The 17,800-nt window shown below is 40.3% G+C and overlaps 1 protein-coding gene across 7 annotated transcripts in view; it reads left to right on the forward strand.

Annotated features, from left to right (window-relative positions):
• The window catches only part of birc6 (baculoviral IAP repeat containing 6), a 239,843-nt gene that overhangs the window by 183,630 nt on the left and 38,413 nt on the right, over positions 1–17,800 (forward strand). For all 7 annotated transcript variants that reach the window (XM_068045333.1, XM_068045336.1, XM_068045335.1 and 4 more), the window contains one exon: positions 13,004–13,214. In XM_068045333.1, the coding sequence (XP_067901434.1) occupies positions 13,004–13,214 (211 nt within the window). The remainder of the gene's footprint in view (positions 1–13,003; positions 13,215–17,800) is intronic.

Genomic DNA, 17,800 nt, shown 5'->3' on the forward strand with positions numbered 1-17,800 from the left:
CCTGAAAAAAAACAGTGGGTAAGCAAACTGAACAAACTAAGATGAAATGAAATAAATGCAAAAAAAAATTGTAAAAAATGTAAAAAAGAATGTAAAAAAAAAAGGAAGAAAAAATAACTAAAAATGAAAGTAAAATGGGGGGCTGTCATGCTCTGAAATTATTGAACTCAATGTTCAGTCCGGCAGGCTGTAGTGTGCCTAATCGGTAGATGAGATGCTGTTGATGTTCACTGGAACACTGCAGCAATCCCAGGACAGAGATGTGAGCATGAGAGCAGGGGGGAGTGTTGAAATGGCAAGCAACCGGAAGCTCGGGGTCCTGCTTGCGGACTGAGCGGAGATGTTCCGCAAAGCGGTCACCCAGTCTGCGCTTGGTCTCCACAATGTAGAGGAGACCACACTGTGAGCAGCGAATACAGTATACTACATTGAAAGAAGTACAAGTAAATCGCTGCTTCACCTGAAAGGAGTGTTTGGGGCCTGGGATAGTGAGGAGAGAGGAGGTAAATGGGCAGGTATTACACCTCCTGCGATTGCAGGGGAAGGTGCCATGGGACGGGGACGAGGTCGTGGGGGTAATGGAGGAGTGGACCAGGGTGTCGCGGAGGGAACGATCCCTTTGGAATGCTGACAGGGGAAGGGAGGGGAAGATGCGACTGGTAGTGGCATCACGCTGGAGATGGCGGAGGATGATCCTTTGGATATGGAGGCTGATGGGGTGAAAAGTGAGGACAAGGGGAACCCTGTCACTGTTCTGGGAGGGGAAGGGATGAGGGTAGATGTGAGGGGAAAGGGCCGGACACGGTTGAGAGCCCTGTCAACCACAGTGGGGGGGGGGGAAATACTCGGTTGAGGAAAAAGGAGGTCATATCCGAAGCACCGTCATGGAAGGTAGCATCATCAGAGCAGATGCGTCGGAGACGGAGAAACTGGGAGAATGGAATGGAGTCCTTACAGGAGGTAGGGTGTGAAGAAGTGTAGTCGAGGTAGCTGTGGGAGTCGGTGGGCTTATAATGGATATTACTAGACAACCTATCCCCAGAGATGGAGACAGAGAAGTCGAGGAAGGGAAGGGAAGTGTCAGAGATGGACCATGTAAAGGTGAGAGAAGGGTAGAATGTTAGACTTGGGTAAGGCTGACTTTACCGGGATGAGACAGACTGTCCACGGTATACTGGGTAGATCTGTTAATGGGTCAAACAACTGAGGAACAGTGGAGAATATTTAAAGAAACATTTAACGAAATACAGAGCGAGTATATACCTCTGAGAGGAAAAAGCTCTACTTCACAGAAAAAACAGCCATGGACAACTAAAGAGATTAGGGATAGCATCAAACAAAAAGAAATGGCTTACAAAAATGCGAAACGCAGCACCGATCCGGCCGAATGGGATCGATACAACGAACAGCTTATAAGAGCTACTAAAAGAGATTATAAAAGGGAACTTACAAGAGATATCAAAATAAATAAGAAGAAATTTTATAGTTACATAAAAGGAAAGTGGGTGGTCAAGAGCAATGTAGGCCCACTAAAAGCTGAAACTGGAGATATTATCATTGATAATGGGGAAATGGCAGACATGTTGAACAATTACTTTGCCTCAGTATTTATAGTTGTAAAGGAGGATAACTTGCCGGAAGTCCCGAAAATATTAATAGCCGATAGGGGACAGGGACTTAATACAATTAACGTAAGTAAAACATCAGTAACAAGGAAATTAATGGAACTAAAGAGTGAGAAATCCCTAGGACCTGATGGTTTTCACCCGAGGGTGTTGAAGTAGGGGAGCACATTGTAGTTGCCCTAACTATAGTCTTTCAGAGTTCCCTAGATTCAGGAGTGGTCCCTCTGGATTGGAAAGTTGCGCATGTCACTCCAGATTTTAAGAAGGGTGGAAGGGGGAACCAAGGAAATTACAGACCAGTTAGCCTGACATCTGTGGTGGGCAAGTTGCTGGAGTCTATAGTCAAAGATAGGGTGACTGACCACCGAGAGAAATTTCAGCTAATCAGGGACAGCCAGCATGGATTCGTGATGGGAAGGTCACGCCTGACAAATCTCATTGAATTTTTTGAAGAGGTGACTCAGGTAGTGGACAGGGAAATGTCTATGGATGTTATTTATATGGACTTCCAGAAAGCATTTGATAAAGTCCCACATAAGAGACTGTTAACTAAGGTAGAAGCCGATGGAGTTGACGGCAAATTATTGACATGGTTAGGAGGTTGGTTGAGTGGTAGGCGACAGAGAGTGGGGATAATGGGTAAGTACTCCGATTGACAGGATGTGACTAGTGGTGTCCCGCAGGGATCTGTGTTGGGGCCTCAATTATTCACATTATTCATCAATGACTTGGATGATGGCATAGTAAGTCATATATCCAAATTTGCTGATGAGACAAAGTTAGGCGGCATTGTAGACAGTCTAGATGAGAGCATTAAAATTGCCAAGAGATATTGACAGACTAGGTGAGTGGGCAAAACTGTGGCAGATGGATTTCAATGCAGGCAAGTGTGAGATCATCCGTTTTGGACCAAAAAAGGATAGAGCAGGGTAGTTTCTAAATGGGAAGAGCTTAAGTACAGTGGATGTCCAAAGAGACTTGAGGGTTCAGGTGAATAGATCTTTAAAATGCCACGAGCAAGTGCAGAAAATAATCAAAAAGGCTAATGGAATGCTAGCCTTTATAGAGGATTGAAGTATAAAGACAGAGGTTATGCTGCAGCTGTACAGAACCCTGGTTAGACTCCACTTGGAGTACTGAGAGCAGTTCTGGGCACTGCACTGTAGGAAGGATATATTGGCTTTGGAGGGAGTGCAACGTAGGTTTACAAGCATGATACCTGGACTACAGGGGATAAGTTACGAGGAGAGATTACACAAATTAGGCCTGTTTTCGCTAGAATTTAGTAGGTTAAGGGGTGATCTGATTGAAGTGTTCAAGATATTAACAGGAAAAGACAGGCTGGAGAAAGATAAACTATTTCCACTGGTTGGAGATTCTAAAACTAGGGGGCATAGTCTAAAAATTAGGACCAGGCTGTTCAGGAGGGATGTTAGGAAGCACCACTTCACTCAAAGGGTGGTAGAGGTTTGGAACTCTCTCCCACGAACAGCAGTTGAAGCTAGAACAGTTGTTAATTTTAAATCTGAGATAGATAAATTTTTGTTGAGCAAAGATATTAAGGGATATGGGCCAAAGGCGGCTATGTGGAGTTAGGCCGCGGATCAGCCATGATCTCATTGAATGGTGGGACAGGCTCGAGGAGCTGAATGGCCTACTCCTGTTCCTATCTTCCTATGTAACTTTCCAATACAAGTAAGCAAGCTGCATTTCAAAACAAAAGGATGGGAAGAAGTACTTCTGCTTCGCGGAGTTTAGTGTCACCTGGGAGCCTTGCAAACACGTTGCCGTTCTACACTGTAGACAGTAAGATCCTACAGATGGCATTGAAGTGAGTAGACTATTAATCTGGGTGTGGTGTTGCTTAAGGATACTAGGATAATCTGCTACTCCTCTCTGTTCAAAGCCATGGAATCTTTAGTGCCCAACTGAACCACCACCCACCAGAATAAGCATGTTAGGACCATGTTTTAACTTCTCATTCCTTCAGTACTGCACTGGAGTGTCAGCCTCGACTAAGCATGTGCTCAAGTCCTGGAATGGGGCTTTGATGTACAACTTTCGAACTCTGGCAAGATTGCTACCAACTGAGCTAACCTTAGACTTATTAAAGAACCTTTTAGTAGCTGAGTAACAACAGAGCAAACTGTTGCTGACAGCAGAAGCAGATTGGGGTGTCGGACTCATGTGCAGCAATAGTTGGGATATTATTGGAAATATAACATCTCAAAGGGTATGGGCAGTATTGCAGTGCTTCCTTTGTGTTCCTTAAGTTCTGGAATTCCCTTCCTAAACCCCTCCGCCTTTCTCTTTTTCATGATGCTCCTTAAAAGCTACCTCTTCGAACATCTGATATGGATCGGTGTCAAATTTTGTGTTAATGCTGCTGTGATGTGCCTTGAATGTTTTACTACATTGAAGGCACCTTATAAATGCAAGTCGTTGCTGTTTTAGATTGTCTGTTCATTTTAAATAGGGGAGGAATTAATTTTGATGCTGCTTCTGTGAACCTCTGCTAGTTCTGTATGAATCGGTGTATGCAGAGGCCTGATTAGATTTGTTCATTATGTCTAACGCTTAATTGATTTATACAGTTAACCACAGTGAAGTTAGAACAGTTCAAGTATTAAAAGATGAACTTGACTGCATAACACCTACAAGTAGATTTCCAATTCCTTCTGGCAAAATACTAACAATTTCCAATATTTAGTTGTTATACTCAACAGTTCAGTATTTGAGTTCTGATCTAATTGCCATGATCCGGATACAAATATGTTTTAAAATAAATTGGTTTTGCACTCAAATGCAAACATAATTCTTGTTCAAGTAAATAACAAATGTAACTGAGTGCATTATTCTGAGATTTGAGGTGGACTTCTTGATTCAACCCTTGTAAACCTGTTCTGTTTAAAAGTGACCAAATTAAAGCTGTAAATTTTCCATTTTAGAGAGGAAATTTGCATAGAAATAATGCAATCAATCACAGGATTCCATCAAAAACAGAGCTGTCAGCATTTCTAAAAGGCAATTTGTTGTCATTTCTGTAAATATAATTCAGTGGTAGGTTCAATAAATTTGTAATAAATACAAGTTTTTTGACCATTCTAATACATCATTGTCACTTAATAGGATGTTTAATCAAAGTTGAGTTGTATTAGTTTTTTTAGTACTGTCAATCTAAGGGGTTGATTTCCGCTTGAGCAAAAGTTAATTGTTTGAGCCTCAGTCGCATAGCTGGTTTGAAAAGGAGCATCTGCCTTTATCAGCATGCTTTATAATTAGTAGCTAACAACCTTGCAGCATTTTGTTTAAGACAAAGTTATTGACAGCAAGCAACCATTCGAGTATATAGTGCCTCAATTGCACAATATCATGAGGTACTTTCTGCAAAAGATGGAGGTAGAAAACTGCACCAAATGTGGCAAGTGGGCGTGGCCACAGGTAAAATGAGTATTAATCAATGCGCTCAATGAAATGTTTCAAATACTTTCCAGTGTTAACAAAACTCAGTTGGCATATAGTTGTGGAATTTTCCTGCAAAATCCAAGTAGATGTGTGGGACAAGATCTCATGTAGAAAGTTGTTGCTTTGAGTGATCAGGAATAGAGTCTTTTGGGCCTCCTTATCTCGAGAGACAATGGATACGCGCCTGGAGGTGGTCAGTGGTTTGTGAAGCAGCGCCTGGAGTGGCTATAAAGGCCAATTCTGGAGTGACAGGCTCTTCCACAGGTGCTGCAGAGAAATTTGTTTGTCGGGGCTGTTGCACAGTTGGCTCTCCCCTTGCGCCTCTGTCTTTTTTCCTGCCAACTACTAAGTCTCTTCGACTCGCCACAATTTAGCCCTGTCTTTATGGCTGCCCGCCAGCTCTGGCGAATGCTGGCAACTGACTCCCACGACTTGTGATCAATGTCACACGATTTCATGTCGCGTTTGCAGACGTCTTTATAACGGAGACATGGACGGCCGGTGGGTCTGATACCAGTGGCGAGCTCGCTGTACAATGTGTCTTTGGGGATCCTGCCATCTTCCATGCGGCTCACATGGCCAAGTTTTCCTGCAAAATCCAAGTAGATGTGTGGGACAAGATCTCATGTAGAAAGTTGTTGCTTTGAGTGATCAGGAATAGAGTACGGTGCCCAATTAGTGACTGCAATAAAAGTCATCCAGTACCTGAAATTTAGCTGGTAGAGCAGATCTTCTCTTAAGTTTATAACTTTTTGTAGGCACCGGAGTCGACTGAGTTTTGAAGCCTTATGTTGAGTTCAGAGTTTTGTAACCTAGATTTCTATGGATTTATCATAATCTTGAACAATGTGGAAATAGTGATGATGGAGGGAGGCAGTGTGGGAAATTCTTCTTGAAACATAATTCCTATGAGATTTAAGCATTGAGGCTATTTTAAACTTTGAGTCAGCCCTTCCATTTTTTAAAACGTAAGTTATTTAAGATTTACTTCAATTTCTTTTTTTTTAAAGTATATACCATAAGAAAAAGATGCAAACACTAAATAATGGCATGTTTACTTTACCACTGGAATCCCAAAGTTGTTGGCAAACCATCAAAATAGGAGACATTGTACGCCATAGGAAATGGCTTTGGGACCAGTGAGTATTGGACAATGGAACCAGTAATACCTGTCCTCTACTGGTCACTAAGCCAGCTTTACACATTATGGGGAGATGTGAACGTTCCCAAGTTATTTGGGAAACTGCAGCTGCTATAAATAATATGGGTACTGTACAACTCACCCTGCAAAATAGTAGCAGTGTGAACTGTAATTGGTGTTGTAGGATGCTTCGTGAAGATTAAGAATAGCTCAAAATCTTTTACTATCAGTACCTCTTTTATATCACAATGTTAGACAATGCAAAACATGCTGATCTGTTTTAAATCTGTGAATCACTGCATTTCAAAAATAATTTTCTGATTGAACCACTTTGAGATGTCCTGAGATTGTGAAAAAGGCAGTAAGTGCTAATGTATAATTGAGGATGGTGCGTGGATGGGTTAATATCCTTAAGATGTGGGGCAATTAATGCAGTAGGGGTTAAAGCTAGCTACATAGATTTTCAACTCTGACATTGTCAACCTTGGTATTTTGTTTAAGTCAGTACACCAGTGGTTTTGTATTTGTTTCGGCACAAATTTCAAAAAAACCTGCAAGAGTTGATCTGAAACAAGGTTTTTAACGTTGAGCATGAATATTTTTGGAACATTTGGACTAAAAGAAATTTGAGGACAAGGCTCCATGGTGGAAGCTCAGTTTGACGGTTGTGCTAGACTGAACTGTAGTTGTTATTAAAGAATGTAAACTCTGGGCGCATCAGCCAGATCGACCCACAGAGCACTCTCATCCAGCCCGCAGACTACCAAACCTGCTTCACATCTTTGTCCGTAGGCCGAATTTGAATGAAAAGTGCCAAATGGCTGAATTTTTCAGCCCTGCGGTTAGAAGCCTTTTAAATAGACACAAGAGTATACCATTTAGCCTCAATAGCCTGTTCCACTCATTCATTGAGATCATGACTGATCCGCAGCTGAACTCCACATTACCCAACTTTGCTCCAAATCACTTAGGTTTTTGCTTGCCAAAATGCATTGTCGTTCTCAGTTTGAAAATATACAATTGATCTAGTATCAATTGCTGTTTGTAGAAAAGAGTTCCAAACTTCTACCACCCTCTTTTTTTAAAGGGGCCAAGAGAGGAGGTGAGGTTTAGGGAGGGAATTCCAGAGCTTGGGCTTCGGGCAGCTGAAGGCACAGCCACTAATGGTGGACTGGTAAAAGTCAGGGATGCTTAAGAGGCCTGAACTGGAGGAGTACAGAGATCTCAGTTATGGATCTGGAGGAAGTTAGAGGTAGGGAGGGGTGAGGCCATGGAGGGATTTGAAAACAATAATGAGAGTTTAAAAATCAAGGGGTTGCTGGACTAGGAGCTAATGTAGGTCAGCAAGCACAGGTGTAATGTGTGACTGGGACTTTGTGCAGGTTAGGATGCAGGCAGCAGAGTTGATAAAGGCTTATATGGGAAGAATGGCAACTATGGAAGGTTATTAGATGACTGCTGGCCACTGTGAAACACATGATCTCAGCCAGTGCCTCGGGGGGGGGGAGAAAATTGGAGGACACACAAAAAAAGGTATAATTTCTTAATGTAAAGTTTGACATCCTTCCTTTGGGAGAAAATAATGGTTCAAAACTGCCTCTTCATATAAAAACCAAGGTTTTACCTGCTCATTACCTGCTTTGGGTCTGTAAAACTGGCTGCCAGTTGCAGTTAATGATGCAACATCATATCGTTGCTACACCCATGGGATAAAGTTTTGATATTTATGTCAAGTTACGTGTATTAAAATAGACATCAACTGCAGAGGACATTTTAATGCAACCATTATCTTTGATTTATTGTAAATCAGAAACCATATGTTAAGTTAGAACTGCATATCCAATTTTGTGAAAATATTGAGGCTGAGTAATTAAGAAAATGATTTTCCTCATCTGGAGTGTTTTGACTGAAGGAAAATAACTCCAAAATTAGAATCTTGAATGGATTCTTTCCTGTTTTGGTTCATGTAAAATAACCAGCTTTAAAATATACTTTGAAGACTGATGATGTAGAAGCACTCAAAAATGTATATGCTCGCTATATTTGTGTGTTTGATATTGATGAATTAGTATTTAGATTTTCATTATGCCATAGTTGTGGCAGGATAGCCATTTTCATCCAATTAAGTTGTATTGAGAATGTTAAATGGTTTGGAAAGAGAATTTAGTGCTGCTCAACATTACCTATTTAATGGGCCATTAGGTGCAGCTATTCTTGCATTGAACATCTCTGTCTATTAAAGGGGGAGAATTGGAATTATTTAATAGCATTAAATTGTCCCTGCTGCTCTTCAGTTTGAATAAAGTACATAAGCATTCAAATTCATACCAAATTGTAAGCAATTGGTTCAGTAACCATTCCTATGATTTTTGGAAGTATTCTGCAAGAATCCACATGTGACACTGTAAAGTATGTTGGTGCCCATGTGAGATTAGTTGTGTAATGGTGCATAATATGCTCTGGTAGCCTGTAATTATTCATTCATTTGCGATGGTTCTCTGAGGCTTTTATGAAACTACTCCCCTTTGTGAGCCAACCTGAGCTAAATATTATATTGTTGAAATTCTCTTGGCTATGGAAGAGTCCGAGGACTGATTTAAAATTTTTTATTTTTTTTGAAAGAAGTGTTTTAATATTGAAAAGCAAAACTTGGGACTGATTCTGTAGTAAACTATGTGAGTGGGGTCAGTAGCACTGGAGAAAATAATAATGCATTTTGTTGCTTGTTTTTACACTTTCTTGCTTCCTTCCTGATCCATAAGAGTAATTGGATTTGACAGTTTCTAAATCCTAGCTGCCTCTGGTGCATATTATCATCGTATTTTTTTTTTAATTCTTTCACAGGATGTGAGTGTCGCTGGCTCGGCCAGCATTTATTGTCCTTCCCTAATTGCCCTTGAGAAGGTGATGGTGAGCCACCTTCTTGAACTGCTGCAGTCCATGTGGTTATAGGTACACCCACAATGTTGTTAGGCAGGGAGTTCCAGGATTTTGGTGCAGCCACAGATGATTGTAAGAAGGTGTATATAATTTACAAATTCCATCCTGATAATTGCTGTGAGCTCAATGATTTACTGGAGCCTAATGAGGTCATCTATCTGAGAGTGTGCTGTAGTATATTCTGTTTGAGCTTTGTGTTGATACTAAATATTAGGATCGTAACTTTTGTGTACTGAGTGCTAACGAATGGCCACCATTCCAAATTTCTCCAATACTTGAAAGAACAGGAAATTTTCATTCTATCAGTTCCATCACTATTAATTCCTTATGAGGTGAAACAACTAAGTGTGAGAAGTATCTGTGATAGCATTACTGCAGGGTTAACGGTGACATTTTCTACCGTTGACCCATGCACTGGAAATAGTACAACCTACCCAGCTTGTGCTTCAGATCTTTCTCAACACCATGCTGCCAGACCGTGTAGCTCAGGCTACGAACTACAGCTTACGTTTGCAATGCCTGTTGCAAAAGAAACGTTTCAAAGTCTTAGCACGTCTCTTTTGCTAACGTTTGGCCCTGGGTTCATGATGAAGCATTTTAATGAGAAAAGTTCACTAGACTCACATAAATCCGCAATCTTTAGCAGCACAGCAACGTAGGATACTGAAGAACATGATGCATCAGCTCGGTTATATGTCTGTTTCCCTTTGGTGTAAGCTGGTATAAAGATACCTTCCATAATTAGTCAAAAATATTAATGGAAGATTTCAAAGACGTAGTGGACCATCAGAATGACCATGGCACCACCTTGTTAGATGAGGCAACAATCAATTAGTTAATGCTAGCTTGCAATCCTTGAATTCTGTCTGATAGGAATTCCTAAAATGAAACCTGCAACAAGTACATAATTTGGTTAGAGAATTCATATGGCCACTGGCATCCAGTCAAATTACATAACTTACATTTCAAGCTACAGGAACAATATATTCTGGGGAATTGCGAGCTGAGGTCCACATTAAAAATTAAAAAAGCTTTGGCTTATTTAAATAATAGAGATTCTTGTGATTAAAAGAAGCACGATGAATTCTCTCATCTGTGATAGAATAGGACAGGAAGGTCCTTGCTTGACCTGAAGTGAATATTTCCTGAAAACATTTCAGCTTCCTATTTTTTTCTTTCTTCCAACCCCCTCAATGATCTGTAGTCCTCAGTAGTAAAATACAAAAGGATATAGTGGGCATTGGACATAACACTTGGTCCCTTGTATTTATAGGGAGGCAGGGAGGGCATGGCTGACGTCAGAAACGATTGAAGAATAGGGCAAGGCCCGGATGCTGAGGTCCTGTTGATCTGAATGACAGGACCTCCTAGACACCTTATAGCTCTGCCTTCCACCTGGTAGACGGCCAAATGAACAGTCAGGCTGGCAACTAGGATTGAACACTGGGCCGGAGGCCATCGCTGGGGACCTTTGGGAACCTTCCCCAGCAATCGGAGGGCTGAGGGGAGGCAGATTATACATTGTATATATTTAATTTAAAAAGCGCCAAATAAATATTGCAAAAGAATTAAAAAGCCAGTGGCTTGCAATTTTTTAAAACTTTTTTTTAAACGAAATACTAATCTTTCAGTTCTTCAGATTCAGAGCTTGCACTAAACTATGAATTACTCAAATCTGCTCCCCGTCAGCAATTGGGAGGCAGGTGATTGGGGCGGGGGGAGGTCAAAGGCTTCCTGGGGAGGGCACTCCTCCCGGCCCACGAGGTGTGTTAAAACAGCCGCTTACCTTGGGGAGCCAGCAACTACCACTCCATTTCACTGTCGAATTTTCCAACTCCTGGGAAACCCATGCAACAGCAGATAACTTCAAATCAGGCTGCCAAATAAGCATCCCACCTCGCCTCAGTATGATATCTGGTGCTGTAAAAACAATGGAAGACACGTGCACAGAGCTTAGGGTCGCATTCCGCACATTTCACTTTTTAATACCCCCAACACTCTCCGGCCCATTCGAGTTCGTATCGAGGCCTTGATGTCTGAAAATTCCTGTCACTTTTCTTCCTGTCCCTCAAAAATGATGACGGGGGCTATTTATGATTGTGCAAGATAATCAAGAATTTGTACGCATTTTTAGTTTGCAGTTTATTTCTATTCCACATCTGTCTTGCTCATTAAATACTCAGCAAATTTTGTAATGGCCTGATGTAGCTCTTGTTCATTTTTTTCGATGTGCGAGGTAGGAATATATAAGCAGTTTTTTCATTTGAAAGGTAGTGATGAATGTTCAGCAGCAAAGGTGCTTGTAAAAACTTAAATATGCTAGATAGTTTAATATCCAGTGTATGTGCCTCTCTCTCCCATTTTAAGTCATTCCAAGAATGATTTCATATTATAGTGTGAACATGTAGTCGGTATGGGCAATGTGTATGGTACTGGTAGTAAATGGTTTGGAAGCAGATGTAGGTAAAAAATATTGCAGCATTAATCATAAATGTTGCTGGTGTTTAGAGGTATTTGGAATTTATCCAGATTCTTGAAAGGAAAGGACAGTTAAAGTACAATGAAGCACTGCAATATAAATGCAGATAGTGCAGCATAGTATACTCCATTTCATGCTTTTAAAAATTGCATGTAATTAATTTGAGCATTCAGTGGTTTGAGTGAAAATCTATGAGTTGGCAGTAATTTTATAGTCACTGTGCTAGAGAACTGGTCCAGTATTTCAAATTAATGCCTTTTAATCCATCCCTACCAAAGGGTCTCTACTAGCAAAACGATCTTTTTTTTTCAGAATCTTGCATAAAAAAAATTGCGAGTCAATAAGAAATGAATTTAAGAGATTTAGTGCAGAATTCAATGAACAGTATCTTTAAAAATGCCTTTGATTAGAACTGCTAATTTTTATAAAAAGAGCATTCAACCTTGGAAAATTTTTGGTTCAAAATGTGACTGGTATTAAATACTTTGGGGTTTAATTGTGTAACTGTAGTTTTTTTTTAAGAAACTGAGACCTAATGTATAAGGCACACTATCAGTTTCTTGGTACTCTAAATATAAGAGACACATGAGCTGTTACAAGAGTTTCCTCAAGATGGTGTATGACAGCTCTGATGCAAGTGTGACTTGTACACTGGATTTTGACATTTCCATTAACAGGATAAAAATCATAGCACAAAGTAGTGTTGCCTGTTAATTGTGTTAGTATATAGAAAACTACATTTAATTTTTTTACAGCAGTATGAATCACCAATTTATCTGTTTCTGTTCAATTTCTGCCATTCTTATTAACTGATTTACTTGCATTGATAATTGGGAATGTCTGTGCAGTGTTGTGGTTTAGCACACTGCCTTTTTAGATCTTGGTGATGCTGGGTCTGAATCCACCCTGAACTATTGGGCTGGCAGCCTCTTCTGTGGCAGTAAATGTTTCGTGCACAGATTTTGGTCAGTCTCAGCCTAGTTCCTAATGGACCCACAAATCAAAATTACCTGAAAATCTGCATGCTTACTTAGATGCCATAGGGTGACCTGTATAAAAAGTGAAGAAAATTGCATTGGTGCAGTTGGGGGCTCCACTTCTGAGACTGGGAGAGAGTAGAGCAAACGCAACTTTGCATCCGATATTGTTCCCCCATCTAGGACTGATGCTGACATGAAGTAGCTCAAGTGTAAAACTGAAAGCTTCTCAATATAAAAAAAAAAATTGGTTATGTAAGATGTATATCACTGTATTAGTAATTTCTGATGGCTTATTTTGTAAGATCATCCATGCCACTGTATTGCATTTATATGGGTTGAATTTTTTTTCATTGCATTTCTCATTTCCCTGTAGTGCTCGATATGGCCAGGCATGTTCCTCTGTACAGAGCCCTACTGGAGTTGCTGCGTGCCATTGCTTCATGCATATCCCTTGTCCCTCTTCTACTGCCTTTGTCTGGTGATAACAGCGAGGAGGATGAGGAGCATTCTGAAACTCAGACTTCCGTTGGCACTTTACTAGCAAAAATGAAAACGTGTGTAGATACTTACACCAACAGATTAAGGTATGTTCTGGTAACTGATGATAACTAGTGCTTTGGTGCTAGGGCCATCATTCTTTTCCCACATTTCAAAATCTGAGTAGGTGAGGTATTTCTTTTAAAACAGCAGTGGCGCTGTTTATTTTTTAAAGAAGTAGAAAAGGGAAAAGATGCTTTTACTATTTGGGTATTTTTATCTTAATTCCCAGAGGGCTGTGCTGAATCCAAGTGCTCTAATCAAAACAGTACAGTTCCATTTCCAGCACTATTTTAAAGATTGATTGAATGAAGAATGATGTTATGCTATCCAGCATAAAATGGTCCTCCATCCTTTATCTACTTGCACTGTTTCTTCGCAACTTATGCTAAGTTGAACTAGCTATCTTTTTTTCTGTTCAACTTTCTCCAAGAACTGGCACATGCTTGCAGAATGAGGCCTACATGTAAAACAGAAGTGGAGGGGAAGGATCACTTGAGTATCATGACCTCTGTGTACAAAGGCCTTGTTGACTGTGTCCCTCTGTTTATCCTCTTAAATGACTGGCTATTCATTTGTATGTAGGGATTGAACAGCATAAAGAATCAAGCTAAAATAATTACATTTTGTTTTTCATGTTTTTTTTTATGAAGTATGGCTTCAGAAATTAAAAATGACTTCAGTATGAATGCTGAGATGTCATTTATAGATGAAGCAGGATTAAATTAAATTGTTGGTGTAGATACTACTTGCATTCCTCCCACCATATCATCTCATGTAAATGTTACATTAGTAACTATTAAAGAAACCCAGTTGTCAATTTTCTACACTGATCAGAGATTTGATTTATTTTATTTATTTTTATTTAGAGATACAGCACTGAAACAGGCCCTTCGGCCCACCGAGTCTGTGCCGACCAACAACCACCCATTTATACTAACCCTACAGTAATCCCATATTCCCTATCACCTCCCTACACTAGGGGCAATTTACAACGGCCAATTTACCTATCACCTGCAAGTCTTTGGATGTGGGAGGAAACCGGAGCACCCGGCGAAAACCCACGCAGACACAGGGAGAACTTGCAAACTCCGCACAGGCAGTACCCAGAATTGAACCCAGGTCCCTGGAGCTGTGAGGCTGCGGTGCTAACCACTGCGCCACTTAACCTAACATGTGTTCCCTACTAAATATTGGACTGAAATTAATTGTTCTTGTTTGACTGGCCACATTATTGATATAGTATGAGTACCTGTCTTTAGTAGCAAACAAAATTGTCGTAAACTAAAGGACTTGGTCTTTTCAGTTTAGGTTGATCATATTTTAGTTCATGAGCGGAGCAAACATTTCAGTACTAATATGGTTGCATAATATGTTTCTGAACACAGCAGCCCTTTCCCTAAATCAGAAACAAAAAAAATCACGGATTACAGTGCTTTATTGTTGACAGCAGGAAGCTATTGTTATTTACTACAACATTCTGATTTGAGGAAACTGTATTTTTGAATTTTTTTTTTTGAAATCCGTTCTATCCTCTAATTTATTCTCCCTGTGCATGCCCATTACTACCACCAACTGCTAAGTGTTTTTCCATTCACTGAGACTGATGAAAGTGGGGACATTAGAGCCATGGACATGTGCATTGTGCTCCCAGTGACATTATGCCTGGCTTTTCAGAAGTATGCTCTTATAGGAGAAGACTTGTTAAAGTAGTCTGCTGTTTAGCGGTGTTCATCCAAGTGGTTAAACTTGCCTAACGAGAGTAGAACCTTTTGAGCATCGAGAAAGGTGAGATTTGGACTTCAGTCCTCAGGGAATCCAGCATTCTATTGTAGCTCCTGGCTTGATCATGTCCTGTTTCATTTCTTGTTATTTCACTTTATTAATATTGAATTCTTGACACAAAAATGTAGCTCCTGACTCAGTGATATAAATGTCAGTGACATCTTGATGCCCCGAACAGTGTTTCTGTCTGAATCTGTTTAATACAATAAATTATGTATCACTGCAGCCTGGGGTGGATGCTTTGTTCGTGATCATTTTAAAAATAATTCTCATGAAAATCACATTGTAACATTCACTTTTATGAATATTGTTCATAAATTGGCTATTTTAGCTGTGGATTGGTCTTGGGCTACACTGCCATTTTTTCACCTAGTATTGTATTTTTCCTTTGAGCTGTGAAGCTGTTATCATCTGTCTCTTTCATGCCTAACAGCACAGAAGACAACTTATTTCTTCCACTGCTTGCAATCTGGCAGAAAGTGCTTGGGGATTTTTCCATCACAAAGATCCTTTTTATGTAGACAGGCTGTTAACCTGACCAGGAACCAAACTGTTACAGAAGCAGAATATTGCTTATACTAGCAGAGACTCGCAAAACATCTGTAGTGAAATTGGACCAGGAATCAAGCTGTTACAGAAGCAGAAATATGGCTTAACTAATAACTAATTCGGAGAAGATGCATACAATAATGAATCTACATAATCCAGTTTTATTAGTTTGTTAATATTTTAATAATTTCAGTTCCTGGAGCTTCAAATTCTTTTCTTGTACATAAATATGGCAAGATAAATTATCTGAAATTACTTCCCTACCATTCCCTAGCCACATTTGATCATCTAGTCATAGAAATGACGCTATAATTATTTTTGTATGACTTTAAAAAGATCAGATGAAAGGTTACAGATCTGAAATATTAACTCTGCCTTTTTCTCCACATATGCTACTGGACTTGCTGAGTGTTTCCTGCATTTTCTGTTTTTATTCCAGATTTCTAGCATTCGCAGTATTTTGCTTTTGTATCAACAGTGCAGGACTTGTGCAGTGAGCATTTGTGATGTTTGAGTGGGAAAACAGCTAAACTCTCATTAAATCATATATACTCTGTTATAATTATTGCCCCCCACCCTCTCCATATCAAAAAAAAAACACGAGCCTTTTCTGTGGCTTTTACATATATCGGGCAACACTGCTTTGTATGTGGTGCATAACCTCACAATTGGTCTGTTTCTTTTGTGTATTGGCTGTTCAGGAGAATTTATTGGCTTTTGCCCAATTCTGCAGTGAGCAGTTTCTTTTCAATATTCTCCACCATCTGAAGGAGCAGACTCATGCCAGGGCACAGTTCCATCAGTTTTAGAATCCTTTGAGTCTCCAAAATGATTCTTAGAAGATTACATAGAAATACATAAATGTTGCAACACAGAAGCAAGCCATGTAGCCCAACCAGTTCGAGTTGGCTTTTACTTTTCACTCAAGCAAATAGTTTTAATTGCACTCACCGATTCTGTTCCCAAAATCCTTCAACCCCTCTTCTTCGTCCACCTGTCCAATCTAATCTTGAATGTTAGTGTAGTTTCTGCCTCGACCACTAACATTGGAAGTGAATTCTGCAGTTTTGCAAGTGACTGTGTGAAGACGTTTCTGCTGCTAAGTCTAAATCTCACATTTAATCTTGTATCCAAGTCTCTTTGTTCTTGGTCACTGAACTGCAGGAAACTAACTACCTGTTTCTATCTACTGTACCCCATTCTTTCATAACTTTAAACAGCAATTATATTGCCTTATAATCTACATTGTTCTAAGGAAAAAGACCCAATTTTTCAATCCTTATTTGTATTTCCGCATGACAGGCAGCATTCTAGTGAATCTGTATAGCAGTGTCCTTCCTAAAGTCTCTATTCTTACAACTTGAATCCCAGTATTGCACACTGCACTCCAACTGTCTTATTCAGGTTTTATACGGACTCTTATATTCTATACCTTATGATAAAACCATGAATTCAATTAGCTTTTTTTAATAGACCCATAATGGACTCGACGGGCTGAATGGCCTCCTGTGTTGTCAAGACTCTATAAGCCCAGGGAACGGTAGCTCAGTCAGCTTAACATTGGCAGTAGGAACAAAATTGCAAAATATGGGTGGCGCAGTGGTTAGCACCACAGCCTCACAGCTCTAGTGACCCAGGTTCAGTTCTGGGTACTGCCTGTGTGGAGTTTGCAAGTTCTCCCTGTGACCGCGTGGGTTTCCGCCGGGTGCTTCGGTTTCCTCCCACAGCCAAAGACTTACAGGTTGATAGGTAAATTGGCCATTGTAAATTGCCCCTAGTGTAGGTAGATGGTAGGAGAATGGTAGGGAATATGGGATTAATGTAGGATTAGCATAAATGGGTGGTTGTTGGTCGGCATAGACTCGGTGGGCCGAAGGGCCTGTTTCAGCTCTCTCTCTCTCTCTTTTCTCTCTCCCTCTCTCTTCTCTCTCTCTTTTCTCTCTCTCTCTCTTTTCTCTCTCTCTCTCTTTTCTCTCTCTCTCTCTTCTCTCTCTCTCTCTCTCTTCTCTCTCTTTTCCCTCTCTCTCTCTCTCTTTTCCCTCTCTCTCTCTCTCTTTTCCCTCTCTCTCTCTCTCTTTTCCCTCTCTCTCTCTCTCTTTTCTCTCTCTCTCTCTCCCCCTCGAATAGCCTCATCACGCTGAGGTGTTGCCTTTAATGTCCTGTGAACCTGTACTCCTAAATCCCTCTGCTGTTCCACATCACCAAGCCTTCCTTTCAGGGTATAATTATTACTGCATCAACTCAAACCGACTGACATTGAAATCCTTCTGCTGCTTGTTAGTCCATTCCACCATTTTAT

The sequence above is a fragment of the Heterodontus francisci genome, chromosome 13 (assembly GCF_036365525.1).
Source record: "Heterodontus francisci isolate sHetFra1 chromosome 13, sHetFra1.hap1, whole genome shotgun sequence".
In the NCBI taxonomy this organism is placed as follows: Eukaryota; Metazoa; Chordata; class Chondrichthyes; order Heterodontiformes; family Heterodontidae; genus Heterodontus; species Heterodontus francisci.